This window comes from Pteronotus mesoamericanus, unplaced genomic scaffold (assembly GCF_021234165.1).
Source record: "Pteronotus mesoamericanus isolate MK-2021 breed Mesoamerican mustached bat unplaced genomic scaffold, CSHL_Meso_final scaffold_174, whole genome shotgun sequence".
In the NCBI taxonomy this organism is placed as follows: Eukaryota; Metazoa; Chordata; class Mammalia; order Chiroptera; family Mormoopidae; genus Pteronotus; species Pteronotus mesoamericanus.
In genome coordinates, this window is record NW_026555309.1 from 31035384 (window position 1) to 31062615 (window position 27232).

Sequence of the window (27232 nt, forward strand, 5' to 3'; positions counted from 1 at the left end):
TAAGCAACTGGTCTAGGGACACACTAAAGGGAGAGGAGCCACGGTGTCAATCCAGCTGCCTGAACCGGGCCCCCAACGGTGCCTCCAAAACAATGGTGTTGGAAAAAAGGTTTCCCAGCCCTTCTTACCCTTTATCCATTCCTTCTGATTATCCTCCTAGGAGTTTAAGTCTTCAAGGTGAAAAGCTCCCCGAGTATCACAGGCATACCTCCACCAGCAGGTAAACCTGGTTTGGGCATTACACAAAACAGTGGGGTCTTTGATGATCTTTCAAATACAAAATGACTAGCTTTTCCCCGGATGTCCTACTGTCCTCCCAAATCTTCTTTCCTCACTCAAAAAATAGCAGAATTTTATTTCATGGTATGAAAAAGATAAACATGAAATTCTAAATTTAAAAATATATACAGAATGAATTTTGTTTTCATACAAAATACAGTCCTTTGGTGAAGTAATTTATTTTTTTTAATTCCTGTGCACTGGGGCCTATGGGCACGAGGACTGGTCACCCATCACCCGAAGAAACGCAAAGGTGGATCTCTGGGAATCCCTCAGGCGAAGGCAGGGCCGGGGAGCAGGTGCCTGGACAAGGACAGGAAGCCAGGCTTCCCAGTGCGCGTGGGCGGTGAGGTGCCGGAATCCACAGTGGGTGCCAGGACCTCTGGGTCAGGAGTCGAGACACGCAACACGGAACTATGTGGATGAGATGTGGCTCCTGAGAGATAGCAAAGGTGACAGACCCTGGAGATCTGAGCTCCTGGAGAAGACTGTTTCATCTTTTGAAAATTAAGAGGGAGGAGGAAAACAAAAATAAGCAACTAGATGTGTCTCAAACCAAATGAGCAGGCAGTCAAGATTGTTTCATTTATATATATTTTATTATCGGCTAAAAAGACTTCAATATGCAAATGTATTTCTTCCAAGACTTCCATGAGCGGCCCCAATGTGATCTCAAGAGTCCCTGTTAACTCCTTTTGCGGACGCTTCCTTTTCTTAGCTGTTGTATTCTTGCAGAGCCTGGGCCATGAAGAGTTTGCCTAGGTTTTGGGCGGTGAATTCCTTGATATTCTGGCAGTAAGTATTAATTTGCCCTGTGTGTGGAGAAAAGTGAGAGTGTCATAATGTTCCACAAATTATAAAATGATCTAGAACACTGATCAAACAAGAAAATCAACATAATACAGAACCACCAGTATTTTGTTTTGTTTTTGAGTTAAAAGGATGTAAGAATCAATTCTATCTTTCCATAGGGATAATAAAGATTAGAAGTTAAGCTATGTTCCAGTCTTGGCTACAAAGAAGAAAAACAAAAACTTTCTAAAAAGTTGTCAGCAGTTAAAAACATTAGCTGTCAATCAAAACGTACTGACCATGCAGCTGACAGCTGAGGCCAACACTGTACAAGGTAGAAAACGGCACTGGCTCTGCTGGGCAGGGAGAAAGGACCGCAAACCAGCCCGACACACTGGAGCCGGGCGTGAACAAGCAGAGTGGTTTTCTGCCTGCGCTCTGGAAATACGAAGGGCTCCTCCCTCCCCCGAAGCCACAGCGAAGCCAGAGCGCAGTATCCGAAGCCAGAGCGCAGTATCCGTGTGAAGAAAGGACTCCATCACTGCTTTTAACTCTTACAACTAATCATCTAATCCGCTGCAATAGTTACACATTTTTGAAAGTATGAGAAATCCAATCCTGCTTGCACCAGACCTTATGTAAGGAATGCGTCTCACTTTTCCAAATTTAATTTACATGTGTTCTAGAAAGCTTTACAGAACTTAGGTTTTTCTCCCACCCTAAAAATAGATCAATAGAAATTGTGGAAGATCAGTTTTCTTTGAACAGGATTTTCACTCTAATAAATGCCTCAGAGATAATTGGCTGATTGAATCAAACAGCATTTAACAACATTTATATAGAAATAAGGTATTTATAGCTAGTAAGATCATGAATGAATGTTACATATTCAAAATCAGGTCCTGGTGTAGGAAATAAAATCTCTACCACTCAAAGGAGGTGTTAAATGTTAAGTATCTCCAGAGAAAGTCCACCCAGAATTACATTCATGTTGCTACAATTTAAGGGAAACACTCTTCGTTAAGTCAGAAAATTCAATTCAGTTCAAATACCTACATACAGACTTGGGCTCAGAGCTGTGCCAGAATATAAAAAGGAAATGGCCTCAACTAAATGATCTTTTGCACTATGAGACTGTAAAAATTTTTGCTTACTCTCCATGAAAGACAACAAATAAAAACCTTTCCATTTTAGAAAGTTTATAATGGCATCTCAAAAATGTGTATATAAACACACAGTGAGGCAATGAAAGGACCTTGAAAATAACAAAGCCTGTCAAATTCCTAAATTCTAAAATTACAGGAACCAGATTCAAATTCGTCATTCAACCACTTTAAATGTACTAGTGTTTATGACTCAGGTTTTCTGTTCTTTCAGCTCTCTCACTGTCGCCTGCTTTCTAAAGAGCCCAGAAGACCAGCCGCGTTCTGCACGGGCGAACAGTACCTGCGATGAGCAGAGAGTCCATCCTGGCAGGGGCCTGGAGCGGTTTGAAGAGTTTGGACAGATCTTCCTCGGGAAGCGGGGGCTCCCCCCGACTCTGGCGCTGCATATTTTCCTGCTGGCGGCGCTGCTGATACTAAAATTTAGAGGGAAAATGATTTGGTTATTTTTCTCTACCTGACCAGAAAACAAGAACCCCCTCACTTATGCAACCAGCAAAACCCCACTGCTCTAAACTCCAGTCTGTTTTATAAAGGGTAACCCTTGGTACCTCCTGCTTCTAAGGGCTAAGCACTGCAACAGTACAAGAAAATTCCTGTTGTAAACTCCAGTGTCACTTTGAGCTCCAAGAGTCTATAACTAACGATTCAGAAAACCAAAACTGGTTATATGAGAAACAGGAGGCTTAAAAGTCAAAGAAGCTCAGGATTAATTAGTGAGTGAGAGGGCATAACTTAACCATTTATGACAAAGGGGTCAATGACAGCATTACAAGTCATCCTAACTTTAATAACTAAGTAATGAACTACCACAACGAGGAATTCTTTCAACTTTATCCCTACTGACTAATAGAACTATACTGATGAGGTTATTATCATATTATTCTAATATCATCATCACAATAATATTGTTATAGTGACTGCCATTACTTTTAACAACATATAACCATCTGTGCTTCAGGTCTATAGCTAAGAATGAGTATTAGCTCAGATAATGCTGAAAAAACTTTCAAACTCTGGATTCCTATGATTCTTTGGAGAGAAGACAGGAATATATAAAGGTATAGATCAGCGGTCCCCAACCTTTTTGGCACCAGGGACCGGTTTCGTGGAAGATGATTTTTCCATGGATTTGGGGGGGGGGGGGGGGGGGGAGGAGTGTTTGCGTAGGGACACGAGGCGGAGCTCAGGCTGCAATGCAGGGCTTCCTCCTGCTGGGCAGCTGGGTCCTCACAGGCCAGGGCCTGAACCAGGCTGTGGCTCGGGGGCTGGGCACCCCTGGTATAGGTCACCTCCAAACTTACAGATCAAATTACAAGCAAGAGCTAATAGCTGTAAATTGCTTACAACAGCAGGGGAAATAACATCCCACACACAGTCTTAAAAGGTCAGGTAATGAGAAACCAAAGTGAGCAGTAAAAATTTTAAGTTCTTGGAGTCCTACGAAACCAAGGGAAATGGCAGTTCTTTCTAAAGTACAGGAGTAATTGGTTTTGCAAAGATTCCTATACTCGGTATGGGTTATGGGTAAGTACAAATAATATCAAATGCAAAATTTTAAGATATATTAGAATTCTGAAGAAATATCTGAAGACTGGTTTCCAGAATCAACTGTCCCACAGACGATAAATTCTCCATCTGATGCCCAGGACTGAGCCCTTTCACCAAAGGAAGGGCCAGCAGAAGGGCGCAGTCAGGGAGGGCTTGGGCCCCCGCCGCCAGTTTAATCAGAGATTTTCACCATCACCACCTTTAACCGCCAATTTTTTCAATTAAAATACTTTATAGAGCTATATGTGTGTTTATAATTCTAAGTATGGTGAAACAAAATGTTTTAAATTTCATTAAATAAATGAACACTGATATTCAAAACAATTTTTAATACAGCATTCTCAAAACCACTTAATTCTAGTGTTTACCACACCTAGTTTAAAGTGCATTAGAATGAACACAAAGTAGTCATATACAAACACTTTCACATATGGACACTTTAAGTAGTATGGCTGCAATCTCTCTTTAGGGAGATGACATATCCATGAATCAAATGTTGAGAGCATTTCAGAGCAATATAGCCCCAAAATAATATTCCAGGAACTGTGAAAATCATGTGGCCTTCAGGCAACACTAATAAAGAAAAGGTTAAATGGCCAGAGCAGTGTATATGCGTATGACCATATTCAGGTAACTCTAGGGTTTTTATCTGTATTGTACCATTTATTTCACAGCAGTTGGTCTATTATTTCCTATCAAAATTGCTTGCTCTTAATCACAATTGCTCAGTTTTTTTAATGAACTGAAGATTGCTAACTATGCTGCAACGAGCCACTACCAAAGCAATTATAGTTAGTAAAGAAATGAGCTGTGACACTCCAGAATCTCTTTGCCTCTGATTTTCTCAATAAATGCAACGCTTATTTGCGTAACCTTGGCATTACAATCTGAGATTAACATAGTGGCTCTCTTTAGGCAAGGTATTTTGAAGTACAACTTGTAAATAATATATTAGGAGCACACTACAAAGATAATCTTTTTAAATATGATATTGAGTTACTAGCTAATAGTCAAGGCTTTATCAAAGATAATTTAGATCATTCTGAAGATGACTCTTGAAGCTTTATGCTTCAAAATGAATTCTGTTCGCTGAGCTTTTCCGTAATACCAACCTGGTGCTTCTGCTGCTGCTGCTTACTCATGCCCCTCATGTAGGTGTTGTACTTAAGGATATCCTGGCTCATTTCGTCCACTCTGTCCATCAGCAGTTGCAGTGTCTTTCCCAGATGATTGCTGAAATGTAAATACATTGACATGTCATATTTTAAAGCTATAGCTTTGCCACTGCTCTTAAGAGTTCTGAGATACTGAACTGATCTGCCATTTGCTAAATGAGTAAGCGTGCATGTACACACAGGAGCAAGGGTAGAAAAGAGACTCTGAGTCGGCTTGTTATTCAACCTCCCATATCTGAAACAGCCCAGAGCATACGCATTTCAGCGAAGGAACTGTTAAACGTACCTGACAGGATATCTACAATGTTTATTTATTTTCTTTACAACCAGGCTTAACCTAAGGTCAGTATACCTGAGCCCTTTTCCTTAGCATCCCATTCCCCAAACTGGGCTCCACAACGCTGGTATCAGTAGCCGCAGAAAGGAAGAACCAGGCAAACAGACCAAGACTTCTGGCACATGATGCCTCTGTCTAGCAGGTTCTAAACGAGCAAGAATAGCATTTATTCTGCAAAGCCAAATGACGAGAAAGGGCTTATTTTCTCCTGCACTTCCTAGAATCTGTGCTATAGTCATTCCTACTTTTCCTTTCCAGAAATTTCTACTGCAGCTCATTTACCAAAATCTTGTAACATGATGCCAATGCACATTAATGTACCGGCTAGACACATGCCCACCACACTCACTGACTGCTGCCTGCAACTCCCTCCTCTCCCATGGTAAGCCCTGCTACCACACAGGTACTGTAACAGCAACTAGCTGACAACGAGTACGCATGCACTCATTTAAAGACCTACTATGTTCCAGTTTCAGTGTTAGCAAACGGAGGGAGACTACAGTGAATGAGACATTCATGGTCTCTATCTTCACTGAGCTTACAACTGATTGGGGGCGGGAAGAAAGAAAGGGGGAAGTAGAGACACTTAAATAGTATGGCCGGACTGTCTCTTTAGGGAGGTGACAGTCTGAAAGCAAGGCGTGAGAAGGAACCAGCCTGAGACAGGGGAGAACCTGAGAGAGAAAAAGAAGAGGGCGGGCATGGCTGAGCCCAGGGCCAGGTCAGGGAGGTCAGGCAGGCACACACGGGAAGCTGCTCGCTGCACCGCACACCGCCAACAACAGAGTGTGGGCGAGACCTCTCAGCTTCGGGTGAAAGGTGCCCTGGAGTTCTGTGTGTCTGTCACATGTTTGGCCTTACATTTGAAAACGACTACTCTGGCTGCTATGCAGAGAACAGACTGGAGAGTAGAAGCCAGGAAATCAGTTAAGAGTCTATTGTGGCCTGTTGGCAAGGCCACAGAGAAATGGGAACACTCATACACTGTGGCAGGAATGAAAAAACGGTGCAGCCCCTGTGAAAACCAATCGGTGGTTCCTCAGAAAGTTAAACATAGAGTTACTGGACGACCCAGCAATTCCATTCCTCGGTACGTACTCCAGAGAAGTGAAAACATGCTCACACAAAAACCTGTACATGTATGTTAATAGCTGCATTATTCATAACAGTCAAAAAGTGGAAAAACCCCAAATGTCCATCAAAGGATGAATAGATAAAATGGGCTTCATCCACACAAAAGAATACTGCAGAGTCAGAAAAAGAATGCAGTACTAATATATGAGCAAAACTTTAAAACCACTGTACTACGTGAAAGGAGTGAGATACAGAAGGCCATTCACTGCACGGTTCTGTTTGTATGAAACGTCCAGAACAGGCAAACCGTACAGAAAGCAACCTGCGCCGGCCAAGGGATGGGGGGAGGAGGGGTGACTGCTTCATGAGCACGGGGTTTCTGTTCAGAGTGATGAGAATGTTCTGGAATTAGCGGTGACTGTTGCACAACATGGCAAGTTTATTAAAAACCAATACATTGTACTTTTTAAAATGGTTAAAATTGCCGATTTTATTCTATGTATAAAATCCTACTAAAAATTTTGACTATTAAGAAAAGGATAAAATGAAACAAAAGGTGAAAGAAAATGGATAATAATGCATCAGATCAAAAAATATTCTTTCTTTAACTTTGATTTTTAAGATGAGAGAAACTAAACAAGTTTAAATGTCCTTATTCTTAAGAGATGCATGTTCAAGTCTTTAGGGGTTAAGAGTCATGCCTGCAATTTTCTTTCAAATAATTCAGGGGGAAAAGTGCACAGCTTTGTTTGTTTTTATGCAATATAGAGAACAGGTGCAAATGTGGCAAGATATAAAACTGGTGAATCTAGGTAAGAGTTATGGATGTTCATTATATTATTATTCTTTCCATTTTATGAAGAGGTGAACATTTTCAAGGTGTCCTAAAACTGGGAAAAATGAGTCAATGAATACAGTAGGAAAGAACCAGTGGAGAGGAACTGAAGATGCACGAGGAAGAGGGCAGGGCAAAAAAAAGAAAAACCAGATCCTGGGCGGGCAGGAGGGGCGGGGTGAGGGTGGCCTAAGGGGAGACCCTGATCCCCTCATTTTCACCAGTGGAAGAACTGAGGCCCTGCAAATGATAATAAATACAAGAAATGCCATAATTAACTACATGACCCGTTGTTAAATAAGTCATTTATGTCTTGTAGTGTAACAGGAATTTAGGGAAGAGAACGATCAGCACCAACCCTGGGGCCAAGTGACTGGGCCAGTGAGAAGAGGGTGCACAGAGACAGTGGAGAAAAACCACGAAGGTGAGTTACTGTCACCTGCAGAGAGCGATCCAGCATTTGTACCCGGAGCTTAAATCCTAGAGGCTGACCACGCTGATTTTAGCAATGAGAAAGGTACTACTAGAATAGACTCTCTCTTTCCACCAAAAAACATCTTTAAAGTACTACTTTTATGTATTATAGTGTTGTGTATTAAAGTACTAATATTATATATTATATATAATTATAGTGAAAGAGCACAAACAACAGGCAGCATGGACTTTAAATGTTTCATAACATTTGTACAGCTATAATGTGCTTCAGAAATACAGCCAATAAAAAATACTTAAAAAAAAAAAAAAAGACTAAAAAATATGCACAATAGCCCCTGTAAGGCAAAAGGAATTAAGAGTAATTCATAACTATTTCACAGATACCAGGAAATCACAGGTCCATTACCAAGGGCAATTTTATGGGGGTCTTTTCAGTACCAGTTCAAATGGAATACTCGAACAGGGAGTTACTGTTAGGAGGTTCAATGAAATAGTCTTTTCGTTTATTACCAAGGAAACAAAAGAATCGAACACAGACACCTTAAACAGATGTCAACCAGGACATGCAGCGATAATTCGGCTCTGGCTACGGGACCAATTTATCCTTATTAGCCTCATACGATGTCCACACTTAGTTTACTTCTTTAAAGAAGAAATAAAAATAATTGTTTTTCATGTGTGAAAAGCTAATGTCTTATGTAACACGTTTATAAAAAATTAGCAAAAGCTGTTATAAAATAGCCATTACGAGAACTTTCATCTAATAAACTTAAAAATTAGAACTTTTTAAATGAAAGGGACTGTCATATGTTTTATTCGCAGCATAGACAAATTTATCAGGTAAATCCAAGAACTGATATTCACACATGGGATGTGAAAAGCAAGACCGAACAAAATGTTTAAGAAGCTGCTTAAGAATGATTTCTGATGGGTTTCTCAGAAAAAATTTTATGGCAGCTGGCCTGATTAATTTTATAAAATAAAATTTGAAATGAACAAAGCTTTGAAAATAGTATTATCAATTTGGGTCAGTGTAATAGTTCATTAGTATAAGCACTGCTTCAAGGTTGCTTCATGTTTTTTTTCCCAACAGCAACACCAACATACCCTGAAAATAACTTAACCTGGAAACGCAAAAGGCCTCTCTTCCTATTTCACATAAAATAGAGAAGATAAAAACTATAATAAAATATTTGTCCAGATCTCAGTAGCTATGGTGACATGGGAACATTTTCTCGGCTATTATAACTGATGCTGTGGACAGACAGACTTAAGTGCCAGCTCACTGCTAATGTTACAGCACAAAAGGGCTATATGTGCTTTGTTTGCTCAATATAGGAGGCCTGGGAAAAGGTGAAGACATACATTATATAAGCAAAAGCTTTCAAGTAGTAAATTTAAAATTATTATATAACTATATACTTAATTCATCAAATTGTAACTCTGCATTGCTGAGAATGGTTCCTAGCTCAAAGCTTTAAATACAGGTGTGGGTTTGCAAAAGCAATAAAGAAAAATATGACCTTCTAAAAGAGACAAATTAAAGGATTATGATGAATGTATGTTTGCAGTCAAACAGTACATTCTGTAATGCCAAATCAGCCTCGCAACCTGGCTGTCTCACTGAGCACATGGTTTACTACCCAGTTTCCTTCTCCTTCTCCTTCCCTTGTGGAGACTTCCTTGGCCTCAGTGGTGCATTCACGCAATGAAAGGTGGCATTTCAACCACAGTTCTCGCCATCCCAGGGCATGAGAAGACTAGACACCCGCTCTCTGGTCCTTCAGGGTTTATCCCACTTGTTTTATGGCAAAGAATCTTACATCGTTCTGTTGTACAAGCTTCCATCTGGGATAACTGGAAATCTGATTAAATAATTGAGTTTCTGTTCCAAACTGGTTTCTTAAGAAAACACATCTTGTTTCTTTCAGCCATTCAACAAATGCATATTCACTGATTACCTACTCTGTCCATTACATTCTACGGGTCTGCTGTTAGCCTTGGCCCACCACAAAACAATCACTACTATCAAGCTTTAAGGTCTTCAAAGAAGGGCTATACATAGGAATCTGTTCCTATTTCTGTTAAGAGAACAAAGGAGGGGGAAACAAACAGTAATTTCATAAAGGAAACAATTTGCTTTGGAACGCTTCAGTCAGCACGTTACCAATATAATAAATAATCTTAGCAACTAGATAGCCAAAGCAGCCGCAGTGGAGCAAATTATGTCACTACCATCTAAGATAGCAAAAGACAGTGCCAGGTCCAGAAAATTCTAAGTTTAGTTAGAAATTCAAACTGGAAGCGTTCTACTAATAAAGTCTGTTTCTGAACAAGGGCAAGTGCCACCAGTCAAACAAAAAGGTATTTCTGTTTTTCTCCCGAGCGTTATTAAACATCCAGACAGAACACCAAGGCCCCGGAGGGAGGTGCACAATAAATAACGCTGAGCCAGATAATAACCCTCCCCCCACGCGCATGTGCCTTATCAAAGCAAAAATGACACAGCAAAGGCAGCCCAGGATTCTGCAAATAGGAGCTAATTAGTATTCAAACACTGTTTTACTTTATCAGTTTGGCGTTTTTCCTGGGCAGGACAAGTATTACACGTTGTTGCTACATGTCTTAGTAACCTCAAAACGTGCTTAAGTAATTTTCTTCATGTTTCATAGGCTAGAGTCTAAGTAAAAGAATCTTTTTCAGAAAGTGATAAAAAGGGACTTTTCATTAGGCAGGGCCACTTACCTGCTAGCAAGACTGAGCAATTCATGTTTATCTGCTACAGCTGACTTCTTCTCAAGCTCCCACATTAGGACGTTGATCAGATGTGAATTTTTAATTACAATCGGCACTTCTTCAAACATGTGCTCAAAGGTGATATTTCCCTTTTTCAATCTGTGAAGTGTGTTAAAAATACTTTAGCCTGGCGGTCAGAAATAAATGCTAAATTGACTATTTCATACATTTCCCCTAATTACAGGCCCTCTCCAGGATCTTTGTTTCATTAGTACTCTCTTAAAAAAGAGAGGATAAGGTTTACAATAACTTGAGTGATCTGAATAATGAAAATAATCTGAGTTTGAGCTATAAGCCCAGAAAATAAGATTCTTGGCAAAAGGAACTATTCTTTCTTTGTAACTGGGTATCTTCAAAATTTCACTGATAATAAAATATAAGTGTCATAGGAACTTATGCTATATAATCTGTATCAAAAACATTAAAAATAAGTAGAAAAGAGAAATACTGAAGTTATTGGAAAGTTCATTTTAAAAGCCTCCTGAATTGAAGAGATGAACAACTAGCAGAATACTACTCAGGCTATTCCACATACAGTGCATCAAAACACAGAAAAGATGCAACTTCTCAAAGCTTAGTTGTAACTACCATATCCTTCAGAAATTCTTCATTAGTTAGCTTTTCTTTTTAAGTTCTTTGCACCTTAATTTCTTTGAGGAGTCAAACAGAAAATTAGCAATGAAATTTTCTGTCTGTCCTACATAAAGTCAAAGCCACTAACTTTAATAGGAAAATTCCTATGATGAACAGAAAATGAAAACAATTCTGAATATTTCTTAAAATTTTTAATGTAAATATTCCAATGCCACTGTGTGGGACCACAGCTTTATCGGTTAATTTTCGACACACCTGTCACCCATAGAACTTCCAGCGCACCGCATGCCTTACCGAGTCCTTAGAGTGTTTATACCCGCCCCCACCGCCGTGAAACAGGGGCTCGGAATATGAGATACACAGCTCACAACTGGACTGACACGGAGTTTACAATCTGACAGCCGCTGATCATTCATTCCATCTCCCTTTATTTCATCATTTCTTTCTTCAAACCCAGTAGCTAATTAATTCCTACTACAACTGAATTCACCCTTGGTGAGAACAACAGATGAGGCATTCCATAAAGAATAGTTTAAACACGGAAAGGGAGAAATCAAGTGGCACTCGGCCATGCAGAAAACTTCTACCGTCCACAAGGCAAAAGCATTACCACACCACTGAGGATTCAATAAATGTGGCAAACTAAAATCTTAAAAGAAAAACACTCAGACCTTCACTGTATGCCTTATAGGCCCCCAAACACTTACGCTTCAGGAGAAAAATCCTTCTCTTTACAAACTTCCATCAGTTTAGGAGTCAGTCTGTATGCCTTCAGTGAGAGAGACCCTTGGGCAGTTTTTATGGGATCTCAAATAAGAAAAAGAGAAAGTAATTACTAAGAATTCTGTCACCGCCAGGGCTTGAATGACATTTGGTTCTAGGCACATTCTGGTACTTGCCTTACAACCTTTGCAAAATGAAGATCAAAATAAACAATCAGAACACAATCTGAGGCAGATTCAAATCAGTATATCAAACAGAAGTGAAAATGGAGGAACGTATTATCCTACTTATAATAGCTAGAGTACCTTCCTGAGCTAGAACCAGTAATCTTCATGAAAATTAAATATATCATATGTTCTATATATCTGCTGTAATCAGAAGGAAAATGCTGATAAGGATTAAATATTAAAATTCACTGCGTGTATTTATATGGTTTTTCAGTGAACTAATTTAAGTGAATAGCCCCACGAACAAAATTTATCTACACTAATATTCACAGTTTGAATTTCTTAGTTAAAGCAGATTAAAAAAAACAACAACAAAACAAAACCCACACTAACGTCAGAGTGCTATCACAAAAGTGTCTTCTTAGTTTCAGAGAAACTCATTTTGTCCAAACTAACCGCTTGAACAGTCCACGAGTAAGGGGGCTTAGCACTTGCCGCATGATAACGGCTCTGGCATGCCAGCATTCGGCTAAAACCTGTGTTAACATTCATGTTGTCTGAAACTTAACACAGTGAAACTTTTAGCAATAGGTGATAAAATGAAAACCAAAATAGATTGAAACAAGTGGAAAATTCATCAAGGTCTGATGATGCAATGTTTCCAGCCAATATAAGTACACTTTAACAACTTGTTCTTTACTGTAATCCAATTGTTAACATACTGAAACAATTTTGGGGCAGCTCATAAGATTGATCGTATTCATTAGTATTTTTTCTGACAGATACTCAGGACGTTACATTTACTTCTCAGCTGGAAACTATATGCAAGTCTGCCAGATATGGCAAACTGTGAGTGTTTGGGGAGGGGGAAGGCTATAAAGCTGTTAAATTGCCTACAGTTCTGATACAGCACAGAACATCTGGTCTGGAGAGCTTGAGGAAACACCATTAAATGGGCCGAAAAGAAAAAAATCTTTGTGCTAAGAAACAGTCCAGGTTTTGTACGCTGCTGTCAGAGGTATAAAAAAAAACTTGGCACGCTGTGTTATGATTGGTCAGTCACGTACAGAGCCAGACACTCTAGCAATCGGGGTTTGTTAGACATCTGGTCTAGTTCCACCAGCCCTTTCAAATGAGGGAGGGGAGATGGAGGAATAAAAATGAAGCAGCTACTCCAGCATTCCAAAATGTACACATCAGGGCTCTGATAGCAAGAAAAATAAACAGAAAGAAGGAAACCCTGTCTAGACTTAGCTGCTGCTGAGGCTGCTGCAGAAACAGGGTTGGTATTTACTTGAGAAGGCCTGCCAGGCTGCTCTTAGAGGCAAAAAGACAGAAAGCAAAAATAGTAGTAGTAATGATATTAAGGGAAGAAAAGAATAATAAAGGAAACTCCTACAAACCGTAAATGAGAACAACAGACTCTTCAATGGCATGCTGGTAACTGAACTGGGAGTCCAGGAGCGCCCGGGTGATGAATGAGCCGTAGTATGTGGACTGGTACCAGCCCACGTGGAGATGGTCAATGTTGACATGGCGAAGGCTGCGCATCATTTCCATCTGATACTGAACTAGATGATGGGGAGGTGGGGGATAAAAGAGAAACAACTGAATAGTGCCACCAATATTAACAACAAGCTCTTTCAGAAGTAAATTCCTATACAACTATGTATTAGTTAAATGGAACAGGTTTTCAGATTTAAAATTCATTCCGTTCACATACAAAGAAAATAAAATCAAGAGTTTAAATCATTTCAAATCACTAGGACTTTCCTTTTTCTAGTAGTAAAAAAAAAAATGTTGTAGAAAAGGTATTAGAAACAAAATAATCATGCCTGTGCTAAACAAGGAATTATTTATTAAATGTAGTTTCCACTCCCTTTTTTAAAACCCTAAAAGTAGTATATGTTTAAGGAAAAAAATGTGCGTAATTACTAATCTGGTGGCTGTAAGAAGTTTCATTTGAATTAGTAAGTGAGAGTTGTTATCAATGCCTTCTTCGACACAGCTTTTAGAACTGAAAAGTTAAAGCCATTAAGAAAATTAATAGGGAAACAATTAACTACCACATTATTTAAATGTGAACAGGATACAAGCTGTAGCTGATTTAAAATATAAGAATTCATTTTTGCCTTCATCTGGTGCCCCCTGCTGCATATGCTAAATTTAAAAAATAATTCTATTTTTCTTGTTTTTGTGTTGCTTTGTGTTAAGCAATAGATAATATTTTTTGTCAGAAGAGTTTTATGTTAACTTCCATGTACGAAATAAAAAGGTTGGATAACTTTTGCTTTTGTCAAATTAATGACTACAATGTATATTATCAACTTAAAGCAGCATTACGGGGAAAATAGGTGCAAGCTGACAATGAATAAAACATTAAAAGAGCAATTTAGCCCAATAATGAATAGCAAATATGTGATACAGAAGAAAATTTTATAGTCAACATAATATCCAAGCTATTTCTATTATAATAAATGCATAACTATGTTGAGTATATACATTTGCTTAACTCAAAATCTAACCATTTCATTTTTTAACCACAATAAAGTTTTAACAAAAGTAAAGTTCTATGTTTGTCATTTCCTTGATTATAGCACTATAGTTTCACAAAGCAAACAAAATTTAGGATCATGACATATAAAAGAACCTTCCTTTGATGGACGCAGTCTTATTTTTCAGCACTTGTTGCTTGGCAAGGAAAGTATAAATCTGCTTATTCCAAGGAAGGTCTAGTTCTCATGATAAAAAAAATGGCAGTCAACTCATCAACCACTCAAGAAATTATGTTTTTTAAAAAAATTTTTCCTTTTAAACACAATACAGTGGTCTCAAGAAGAAGCAGGATAAAATTAATGTGATAATCTTCTATCAATTATCTTTTATCTTCAATTTTTGTCTCCCTGTTACATGAGACCCCCCCTTAACCAGCTAGTTTAACAGGTTCATATCAGCCACATAAATTTAAGACAGAATCACTGCTATGGTCTCTTCCTGCTTTAAAATGCCATCATTCTTTGAAAGTAATGTAAAACCACTGATTTGGCTAATAAAATTTAATCAAATGTAATTTACAAGTGAAAAGTTTCAATACAACGAATACAGGAAGAACCAGACAAATTACCATTTATTTTAAAGGAATAGGGAAGAGGTAAGGAAGGACTACCAAGCAACCGACAGTGCAACTAAGATTTCATAGGAAAATTTTTCAACAGTTGATAGGTCCAAGATGTACAAGTTCGCTATGACAAACACAGAGGTCAGAGTCTACTAACTTGCAATAGTAGAAAAGGAGAAAAGGCCTGGAATCGAGAGATCTAGGTTCTCATGCCAGCTCTTGAGATTTCCCCCGTGCAGAACCTTGCTGTTCAGTTAATGACCCTTTTCTGATGCTTAGTTTTCCCATCTCCAAAAAGATATGAGAGCCCATCTAGTCAAAATGCTATTACTCCACATTATTCGCCAGATATGCTAATCATAAATAATGAGTTTTCCATAAATTAAACCAGGGCCTCCAGCATGCATTAATACTTAAAAAAAAAAAAAGAAAGAAAGAAAGAAAAAAAAAGAACATTTCTCTGAAAAATATTCTGTAATCTCAACTAAAGTCTCCCCTCAAGTAGCCGGAATGCAATAGATTTTATTATAGCATTTTCAGGATGCAGGAGGTAAAAACAAAACAAAACTAACAAAGAAAATCCCTACATAATCAATAGCAAACCTCCAAATTCCTTCATCATCCAGAGTCTTACCTACTTTACAGCCCCCCAGATAAGGATAAGGCTGAAAATGAAGTGTTTCTCTCAGGCAGGGAAGAAACTAAGGGATGCGAGGCCTGTCGTCCTGGGGAGTTACCTACTCCTGCTCCATCACATTTATCTCTGGGGATGGGGATACAGAAATGGAAAGATGAGCTTCTATATTATTGGAGATGGAGAAGGGCACCTCCATGTTCTTCTTCTATAGCAGAGAAAATCATGAGGCACAGATTTTTCAGGACTGTAATAAAAATTTATTTTTAGATCATAAGAGTTTTCGCATGACCTAAATATAGTAGATGAATATAAAATTTTAAGGGTTAAGATCAATGAGAGGAGAGTTAAGAAAATGGCTTTTGAAAATCTACAATGCACTGGAATTTCACTATTACACACAAAAAAATATGTGCTGGGCCTCTTCTATGTGAAATTTCTAGACATTCCCTGTCTTGATTTGAACTTACCACCCCAATTTAAAAAAAAAAAAAAATTTAAACACAACCTAAAAGAAGTAAGATAAAATAATGTCCTCTTGGAGAAATCACCCAGACGGCAAGTGATCTATGAAAAGATAGGGAAGGGGTACTTAAGCTCCCCAGAAAAGCTGGGGTGCACGGAGGCCCAATCCTCTCCAGGACTACTCATATGAGGTTCCAATAACTGCATGATTTGATGAGGTCACTTTGATTCAATAAAATTCTTAAAAAGTGATTTTTTTTTTCTATTATATACAAGCCAAGGAACAAGAAACAACTCACAAACAGCCAAGTGATCGGCTTTCTCTCTCCAGACTTTCAGGTCTGTGTTCTTCTGTGTCCTGGTCTCCCCTGGCCCACACAGATTTTCCTCTCTTCCAATCCAAGTGTTCAAAAAATACAAAACCAAAACCCTGCAAAAGCATCCCAGTAATCCTAACTAGAGCTAAGAAACGGACAGCAGACTGTCTCACTCAACTACCTCAAAACTGTGCTTCCAGGCAGGGCAGCCGCCATTAATCAACAGATCTGAGGCTCCACACCTATTTACCAGCCTCCAGCCCAGGCCTACAGAAGAGATGCAGAAAAAAATCATAAAATGGTGACATGCCACCAAGTTTTACACAAAAAAATAAGGAAAAGTGACACTGCTGTGCCCCAGCCCACAGGCTCTGGGCAAGTGGAAGCTGGATCTATTTTCCTTCCCATGCCCAGCTAGCCTCACCTTCCTGGGCTGCAGTTTTAATAGGAGGATGTAAAAGATGTGGCTAGACAGAGATAAGGTTTACTCCTATCTAGGGAGTGCCTCACACCTCAGAACAAAGAGAATCACTTTAAAAGAAACAGGAGTAAAAGGAAATATTGAGGCCCTTTGACATAAAGTGCCTTAACTCCATACTGCTGTGTTAACACAAATCAATGAAGTAAGAAAGAGGCACTTGGAGGCAACTTTGTAAGGTAGGTACAGAGTTAAGACACACTTTCATTTTCGTTCTAAAGTTCTCTTATTTAACAGAAACCCAAGCAGCAATTTCAACCAATAACACTTCTGAGTGAACGGCTAAATAATCCTGGGGAATTTCCCAAAGATAAATAGCAAAGGGAAGAAGGTTTTGGAGGGAGAACTCTTTTAAAGTTTATGATAATACTCAACAGAAGGGCTCAGAATTGTGTAACAAAAAGTTCAGGCAAGAACCTTTTAAACATTCTTAGCTTAAAAAGTTAACACTCTATGAAAGAAAGAGAAACAGTACACAGCCAATCAATTTCAAAGACAAACTGGTAGTTATTCCTAAACCAACTCAGACTTCTAATACGAAAGCTACACTTGGATGTAATTGAGGTGGTCCTACAAAATTTGAAAGGATTATAAAAATGAGCTGAAGTTTTATCAATCTCTTCAACCTCTACAACTGTCTCCATTGGTTAAGCCTTTCCCAAGCAGAGAAGAGCCTGGTTCACAATACTCCATAACGGTACCTAGTCTGGAGCCAGCATATTCTTGTTCACTTTTTCCAGATAGCCATTTTGCAAAATAGTACATTTTAAATTGCCTAGAGCTACAGCTGTCTTAACTGAGGCAGGCTGCCCAATAACTATTCCTTTCATAAACCCACCACATTTGTTGGACATTCTCTTATCTTCAAATATGAAAGCAATGACAACAATATATTGTCTTATATTTAAACGCTGTATCTGGAGTTACACTGCCAAACCACCACACAGGAGTTTGAGACGTGAGTTCTCCTGAAGGTCATTGGGAAGGATAATGGATTAGAAGCTTTTCAGTACAAGCAGAATAATTAGCCAGCATTCTCTTCACATTCAAATCTTCACTGTCATTTTAAAAATTATCATTTTGATTTCATTATTTTAAGTGAGCCCTCTTGAAATACGATTTCTCACTGAAAAACAGGAACAAAGAATTGCCACAATTGGTTAGACTGGGGATGAGCAGAAAGTAGAAAGTTAAAGCTCTGGCATACTCTGAAACTCAACCACTGTCAGATTAAGGTGGGAAAAGTGTTCTAAAGATGTCTTATGAGGGCACTCTTAAAGGACAAAGTAACCTAATTTAAACTTTAAAAATTTAATGGATCTATTGTCCTAATGACTTAAAATTGTATCAAATCCAAATTATTTTAAAATGTTATAAAATTATATTTAAAATATACATACAGAGACTCACTGTATAATTGAAGGGGTGGAGCTAAGCACCAAGAAAGAAACCAGCACTTGGTGAGCACTTAGTATATCAGACTTCCTGCTAAGTGGTCTGCATATGTTATCTGACTTTAATCCTCACAATAACTCTGATGAGCTAATCACAATTATTGAAATTCTTTCATAAAAGCAGCTTTCCACCACTTACAAAGTGGCAGGACTCAATTTGACTTCAGATTCTCTGATTCCCAAAGCCCAGGCAACCACCCATTTACAAAATTTCATCTCTTCCAACTGGAACAGTGTAAATTATTTCTGAATCAATAAAGAATAACACACAGATACAACAGAATTCCACAATTTCTAGATATTCAGAAACCACAGCATGTACCCATTTAATCACTAAACTAACCAATAACTTAGCACTCCAGTAAGATTTTAAGTAAAAAACTACCTAAGATTTTTCCATGTCAAAGTCAATAATTACCATAAATATATAATCGACTCCTAAAACACTGCACTCTAAGTTACCACTTGAAACGTATGCCAAGACTGCTTGGTAACTGAGAACTGGCGCAGATCAAAGATGACCTGTATAAACACATCAAGTAAAGGAACAGAGACCAGGTTTACTACACATCCTTTGCAGCAAAGAAATAAATTAAGCCCCATCAAGAGATGGTTTTAAAAAACAAACAAACAAACAAAACTCCACAACTCTGAAACAAATCAATGACTTCAACACACAGGACTGGGAAGTGAAATGCATCAAAATCTCCTATCTGTTCTAGTCCAAGGGCTAACCTACTTGCAGGACTGTTAAGAAAATAATTCCAAGCCTCTTCCCCTGCAGCACCACGGGACCCCAGTGAGAGCGGGACGGCCTGAAATCATGAAGGCTCTGCTCCATTGTTTATCAAGACAAACTATCCTGTGTTTTTCTCTTCATATCAGATTTTCTGCCAAGTTGCACATACGTTTCAAGCAATGTTCAAAGCTAGTAGCAGATGTAGACTTAAGCAAACAGAATGTGCATTTGGAAGAAGAATTAAGCAAGAGTCTCCTTTGGGTGGAGAGAACAATGGAATATACAATTTCTTATAACACCCATATTATCTTCACCCAGTCTGTATCACATATTCGTCCTTTTTTTCCAACTAGCACATCTGTTATTAAGGCCACCCCATGACTGTCTAAGGAGTGTGGTAACAGTTCAATTTTCCCCAACAAAGTGTCCAGTATAATTTCTACTGTACCTAGCAACTAACCTGTTCCATTTAAATAGGAGCAACAAAAATACTGCCTTTCTTAATAATCTTTCAGAAATAATCTTTATATAGTTCATTTGTCCTAGGTGGTTTGATTTCTTCTTCAAAGGGTTTATGAATTCTGGCAAATAATCTCTTCTGAATTCCAAGCCGGGAATAAGGGAATGGGTCTGTGTGTGTCATTCCATCTTTAAAGCCCAGTAAGAGTTTTGAAAATTATTGCAAATCAGGTTTTCTGAGGTCTTAATGTGTCTCAAGAAGATTTCTATGTAATAAACTGAATTCTTCATATAAAATAAACTGGATTCTTCATATAAAATAACAAAATAGCGTACAAACTATAACAGATTCATATCATCTTCTTACTTAAATCATGAAAACCAGTCAAGAGATCCTATTTCTCTGAGGTTATGAGAATTTAAAATATATACACATGTATATCCTTTGTCATGAGACCACATGCATGTAACTGGATAGAGAGCACTACTAAGTTAGTTGTACTATGCCATTTGAGGTCTGTTTACACAAACAAGGTGAATTCATTGCCATAGGACAGAAAGTTTCAGGCCCCCTATCTCTCACAAGGAAGAACTCTCCCTTAAAGAATAACCTACTGACCACTTCTACTTCTTGTAACAATTAAGAGCATGGTATATTACAAGGCCAAATGAGAATTTCTAGATTTAGAAAAACACGTATCTTTCATGCTGTGCAATAAACAGACTATGAAAAGGACAGGCAACACCCGCCATATTTACAGCTACACACGAGGTGCTAGATTAACGCTGTCACAGCTAAGGGCACATTCAAGTGTTCTAAAAGAAAGGGATGTTTCAGGAAGCTGAATGTTGTTAATGTACTAGAAAAATGTCAAAGTCAAAAATTATGTACCTGCATCTTACCATGTTCACAAAGGACATGAAGTAGCATGCATTAAAATAGAAAATAATCAGTAAAATTGGTGCTAGAGAAAATGTGAATTAGAATATAGAAAATGGAAACTGAAGGTGAGGCAGGGACCTATAGGAAGTGAAGCAAGATATAGATATTTTGATTAAAATACATAAATTTAGCTGAGTGCTCTGGCAATTAAAGCAAAAAGAGAAATATGGTCATTTACATTATCCAAAGGAAGAAGAACATCAGACCTCAAAGTAGCTTAAGGCTTTCCCTAGTTCTTAACCCTAAAAAAAAATTTTCGTGTGGAATGTCAGAGGAAAACTATTGTGCAGTTTTTTGAGAAGCACAAAGCATTTCTATAATAGAAAAATCAATCACACTTGATTTGCCTTTCCTATGAATCTGGGTTTTTAATGTAAAACAAAATGGCCACATTAGAACTTTTCATTACACAGAAAATACTTTGTACAAGTTAACTCCACCCCCCAAAAGGAATAAGGGGCTATCAAAATGAATTAATAGTTTTATCCTGTAAGAAACTGCCTTATCAACTCAAACTCCAATTGTTCAAAAAGCAGAAGGGGATGTATCAGTAGTGAGTAGTAAATATTAAAAGTAGAGAACAAATTTGGAAACCTGATAAAATGAGAGTGACATCCTCTTCGATACAGTTGCCCAGTGAGCTGGTGATAGTTAACACATCTTTCCTCCTGAACCTTAATTTCCTCACCTAGAAGCTGGTGGTTTCACCTTCCACCCATAAGATAATGACAATTTTTAAAACACTGACCTCCAGTCCACATGGCTCTTTGCCTAATGAGCATTTTCAGGGGGGTATCCCATAGGTACCACACTCTGTATGAGTTCACACTGATTTTTCTATCAATCCCACCCTCCGCACCTGCTGCTTCTATGTTTTCTCCCTCAGTGAGGGGCACTCTGAGTCATCCATCTTGACTGCTTCTGCCACACTTTAGCTCACAGTCATTTACCTTTTTGGTAGCTCTCAAATTTGTTCTCTCCAAGGCAAAAATCATTAAGAATGTTCCTAAATATTTAACTGGCATGGATGCTAAGAGAAAGAAAAGTAGAATATAAAACTATAAATCAGATAAGCCTATATGAAAACAACCTGGTTTGCGCCTTCCTCCTAAGGAGGAAGACTGGGAAGAAATATGCTAAAATGATAATGGCACTAGTTCTCCAGGAAGTGAAATCACAGATGATTTTTGTTTTCTTATTTATTCTTACCCTTATTTTCCATGTTTGGTTTTTTCTTTTTTTTTTTGAGCAAAAGAATTGTGTGATACATATGATATTAAAGGAGACCATAAACACGTATTAATAGAACTTTCTATTGCTGAACAACTTGTCTACATTTAACATGGTCATCAAATAATCTGGGTACCAGTGCTCCTAAATCATGGAAGCAGGAAATGGGATAAGGTACCAGACTACGCAGAATCTGAAGTATCCAACCTGGTCTGAATACCATTTGCTATGGAATGAATTTTGACTCACCCCAAACTCATATGTTAAAGGCCTAATCCCCAATATACAGGGGCCTTTGGAAATAATTAGATTTAGTGGATGCCATAAGGGTGGGGCTCTTACAATGGGATTAGTGCCCTTACAAGAAGAGACACTAGAGTTTGCTTCCTCTTTCTCTTCTTCCACAGGCAGTACTGAGTACTTGTGAAGTTACAGTGAGAAGGTGGGCTGTCTGCAACCCAAGGAGACAACCCCCACCAGAAACCAAACCTGATGACATCTTGATCTTGGGTTTCCAGTCATCAGTACTGTGAGAAATAAATTCCTATTGGTTAAACCACCCAGTCTATGGTATTCTGTTATGGCAGTCCTAGCCAACTTGGTAAAGATGGTAAAGATACCATCTTTATCACACAATAGTTGTATAACCTACTACAAATTACCTCAGCCTCGGTCTCCCTTGTTGTATAACGGGAGAGAAAACAGTACCTACTTCATAAGGTAGTTAAGATTTAATAAAAATCACTCAAAAGAGCTTGGTACACTGAAGAGCCTCAAGAAGAGCTCAACAGGTTTTCACCACCACCTACTACTCAAAAATGCCATTTATTATCCAGATTACGGTAGTTATTCTGGGTCAAAGGGGAAGTTTTTGGAGAACTGGGTTTAACTGCGTGTTCCTCAACTGTTGTATAAACTCATCCTCTTTTTCCATCTCCAGACTGGGAGTAGGAAAAATCAGGAAAATGGAGGAGATTAGAAGCTGTATATGCGACTTAAGCAAAAAGGTTTATGAAATTGTAACATCCACTTCATGAAACAGAATTCACATGTACAAATATGAATATGATCAAAAAACAATCTACCATGAAAAGGGATTACAAAAGGAAAAAATATTTCTTAGGAAAAAAACCTGTAAGCCAATTATATTCAGTATAATAAAGAACAGATTCAATAAAGAAAGAGACAAGCTACAGAAATTAGATTTCTAGAAAAGGTAATCTTGGGTGTTCTATGATTACTGGGAATATAATGATATAATTTCTAGTGCTATATAAGTTTCTATCTCCTGATTCCATTTGTAAGTCTTCCAAAGAAAGGAAGGAAGCTTCCTGCCTTCTCCCCAACAGGTGACTCTAAAAACAACACTGAGAATGGGTAAAGGTGGGAAGGAGGGCTAAAAAGTAGTGCCAGCTTACCCGGGGACTGAGTAAAGGTTATTGGAAATACAGCCCATCCAAGTGAAGCACATAAATTCAGTCAGATACAGCAAACCACTTTGTCATGTGCCGTGTATTACTAAGTGAAATGGTCTGCTCTGACAGCCTCAAATATCCAATAGTTTCCTTTACTTTCAAATATGAATTTGGACTAGACGATCACTATTAAAGATGCTATAAGAAGAAAACCTGAAGGATGTGATCTTTTAAGTCTCCTTAACTGCAACCTAAATAAGGGAAAGTTAGCAAGAATTTAAAACGACAGAAGTTATAGAAAAGATTAGGAAGGGCAAATAATTTCCAATGGAGTATTTAAGTCAGAGAAACAGAAGTACTTAAAACCACACTCTCTGTCCACCCTTTCTTGTCTCTACCTCTTTCCCTATATGATCTGTTTCAGCCAAACTTATTTTTATAGAATAAGGAATACAGGTACCACGCTGAGGAAGTAATCAAGCAGAAATCCTCACAGCAGCCACAATAAACCTGGGGTTAGAAAACCCATGGCTTGTCCTTAACAAGGCCACACTACCTTTCCCATTGCAATCTCCTTTTCCCAAGACCCTATGCATATGCAACTGTGGAGACAGGGTTCAAGGCTTTCACCAAATTCCCAAAGGGCCTTGAGACCCAGGAGAGTAACAGTGGGTGGGTGAGATACAGTGGAGAACTAGCCAAATGTGGTCCTGGCTCTCACAGAACTTCCATTCCCCTGTATGTATGCAGCAGAGAAGAAGGGGGAGAGGCTAATCAGTGGGAGTCAGTGATCGCTTTGTTTCGCAGCAGCCAATCCGCACCAATGAGAACAACAAGAATAACAGGAAAGAAGTTCCAGAGAAAACCGCAGCTCCCAACAGAATCTCACTCTTACCCTTGTCTTACCCACACCAGGAAGTCCATCGTGGGGAAAGCTGGCTGGAGGCTTCACCTGAAATTCTGTGATCAAAACTAGTACTGCCCCAGGTAGACCAGAGAAAATACATGCCCTTACCCACAAGGTGATATGACTGGAGCTAATAAAGCAAGACTGTTCTCAAGGTCGGGAGTGGTGATCCTAACAGGGCAGTGATTCCAACCTTTTTCACATCACGGCACACTTAAACTAATTACTAACATTCTATGGCACACCCAAAAAAGCTGGGTTGGCCAAAAAGTTTGTTTTTTTCTCTAAGAGGGTTCTGGTAGTACTTAGTTGTCTTTAACTTCATGCAAAGAATTTTATTAGATTGTATTGTGACACCTGCTATATCAGCATGCATTAAAAAAGTATCAAAATCGGTGAATTTTTGTGTAGCTATTTTAATATTGATGATGGAAGAAAATACGCAACATTTCCAGCATATTATACGTTTTATTATTTCAAGAAAGGTAAAAACTGAACCGCAAGAAAAGATTTGTGCAGTACAAGGAGAAGGTGCTGTGACTGATTGAACATGTCAAAAGTGGTTTTCGAAGTTTCGTGCTGCATGATGCTCCACGGTCAGGGAGACCAGATGAAGTTGAGAGCAATCAAATTGAGACATAAATCGAAAACAATCAACATTATATCATGTGGGAGAGAGGTGACACACTCAAATACCCAAATCAATGAAGTTCCTTGTGAAAATGAGAAATGTGTCATTTATTTTACGGAAAAAGCTAAACAGACTTTTTGGCCAATCTAGTAAGTTTTATTTATTTTTTGCTGATCCAACAAAAAACAGGTATAATTTTGATTCATTCACACCAGACAGCTATTCTTGTGTTGGCTATTGTCATTTTTTTAATTTCACAATCTAAGGGAAAAGAGGTCATTGCCCCTTACTAAATAGTCAAGTACTGCATGTTTTAACATTTTTTTGCAGCACACCAGCTAAAAATTGCTGTAATAGATAATTCTTCTCCATTCATGTAAGAGTGGGTCTCCAGCAAAACTATTACATTATAAAAATACACTTAGCACAATATACTGTGCTGTTACAAATGTACCTTAGAGGTATAAATTCTACAGTTACACACTAAAAACCAACCTCAAGCAACTCAGTAATCCTGTTATTTTTTGAAGCTTTTGCAGAGATCTCTAGAACCTCTGTATCTAGTAAGCTGTCATTAAGTCATCCGAGGCTCCCTAAGATGCTTTTCTGTAGAGGGCCCCTTGCCTAAGAGAGGAAGATGAAATACAGTGTATGGGGGTGGGGTGGGGGGGCATAATATAAATCATTGAAAGGCAAGAAAATTACTACAGAAAGATGCTGGAAGGCTACAAAACAGACCAAATAATTTCCTTCCGCAATTGGCAGGCAGGATCCTGCCAGATGTTTGAAATAAAATTAACCTCTATGGGCTACACTGATAGAAATAAAAATAAACTGCACAACTATAAATAAATAAATATTTAGGGAAGCATAAATAACTGTCTAGGGAAGGGCTATCTTTGTTTTACTTTGACTGAAGTTCTTGGTCTCCCCCACCTCACCCCAACCCCCTCCCCCCCAAAAAAATTGTACCACACTGCAGTGTCCACAGATATTAGGCCAGCAGCATATGGTGAGTATTTTTAAAATGAGCCATACGCAGATCAAACAATTCCTGCTTGAAAGCTAAGTTTACTCGGCATTTGCAATGTTTTAAAGCAATGTCAAACCAGGTCATATCACCTTAACAGCAAAACTGTCCTTTTTCCCCAAAGGATATATATCCATTCCTTGCATAAAAGGGTACAGCTCAGTTCGATAGGGGCGATACAAATGGTTTGTGTGTGCTTTCTCCTTATATTTTGGGAAAGAAAAATCTGAAAGAGCAAATTCATACGCTCACCCTTTCACACAGATTCACATGACAAGCAGTATTCCAAGCTGCAGCGCGCCAGACTTCCAGGTGCTGTCCAGCATAGGGCGATGAAGGCAGAAAGGGTTCCGGCAGCCGACATGCCAGTGGAGAGGAGGGGAGCAGACCAGGCACAGAAGGTGACACTCCTGACTCTACTCAAACGCTTCATGTTCCCTAAAGAAAATAGCTGGGCAATCCCAGGTAGTTCTTGGGGCTTTAAAGTGAACAAATGATCTCTGTTAATAACAAACAGGAAGTCAAGCTTGGAAGTCAAAGGCCTGCCTTCTTACTTTGCAAAATAATACAGAGGAATAGTTGCAGGCTGAGAAAACAGGAGACCTGAACTGCAATTTTGGCTTTGCCATTAACTGTATAATAAAACAAAGAAAACCCTCCAGACAACCAAACTTCCACTAAAACTAGTTTTAATATCAACCAATTTTAAATTAATCTCAAGTGAAAAATTTTTTTCATGTAGATGCTTATCACACGGTGATGGTGACAATAGTAAATAATAGGCAAATGGTAGAGATTACTCTTGTGAGAAATCTGACATTTTGAAAGAATTAAAGCAGGGACCAGATAAAAATCCTCCACAAATAAAATTCCATGTGTTTCTTAAGTTTTGAAATTGGAATCAATTATCTCTATTGTGCCTTCAGGTGCTAATATTCTATATGAATAAATGAAAAAAGACAGTTTCACTAAAAATATGGCTTAGAAACCCTAACAATAAGAGTGGTCAGATGAGGGGCAGCAGTAACAAGGTTCAAGAGTTTGAGAAGAGACTACAGTTCTCGATTAAAGAGCAGATGTGGGTTCCCCACATAGGAAACAGGCCCCAGGCCAAACCTGAAGGAGGAGGAGGAGGTTGGTGAGAGGTCACTGGGTTTTCCTCCCAACACTTAAATTTTATTTCAGAGAAGCACTGGCACACTGTCGTTCAAAATTTATTATCTACAGATCATTTAATAGACATCTGACACTCATGAAATCCACGGATTTCAAGTTTTAAAAAGTTGTTATCCTAATTTTAATTATATAAGTAAAAGTTTCAGGAAATTAAAAACAAAGCAGAACTGTTTCTATCTCTAACAGAGATGGCTTCCATCTACCTCAAGGATCTTCACATACAGTCTGTACATGAATGGCCTGGGTTATAGGTTGTATAGCTAGGAGGTTTCTTTTCTCATTCTATTTGTACTAAATTAGCAGCTCCCTATACTT

The 27232-nt window shown here is 38.5% G+C and overlaps 1 protein-coding gene across 1 annotated transcript in view; it reads right to left on the bottom strand.

Annotated features, from left to right (window-relative positions):
* Positions 1–856: 856 nt before the first annotated feature.
* EIF3H (eukaryotic translation initiation factor 3 subunit H) overlaps positions 857–27232 on the bottom strand; it is an 89489-nt gene continuing 63113 nt past the window's right edge. The window contains exons 3-8 of the mRNA XM_054590419.1: positions 13325–13492; positions 11739–11838; positions 10387–10536; positions 4898–5018; positions 2518–2650; positions 857–1091 (exon numbers count right to left, since the gene is read on the bottom strand). Of these exons, the coding sequence (XP_054446394.1) occupies positions 994–1091; positions 2518–2650; positions 4898–5018; positions 10387–10536; positions 11739–11838; positions 13325–13492 (770 nt within the window). The 3' untranslated portion in view covers positions 857–993. The remainder of the gene's footprint in view (positions 1092–2517; positions 2651–4897; positions 5019–10386; positions 10537–11738; positions 11839–13324; positions 13493–27232) is intronic.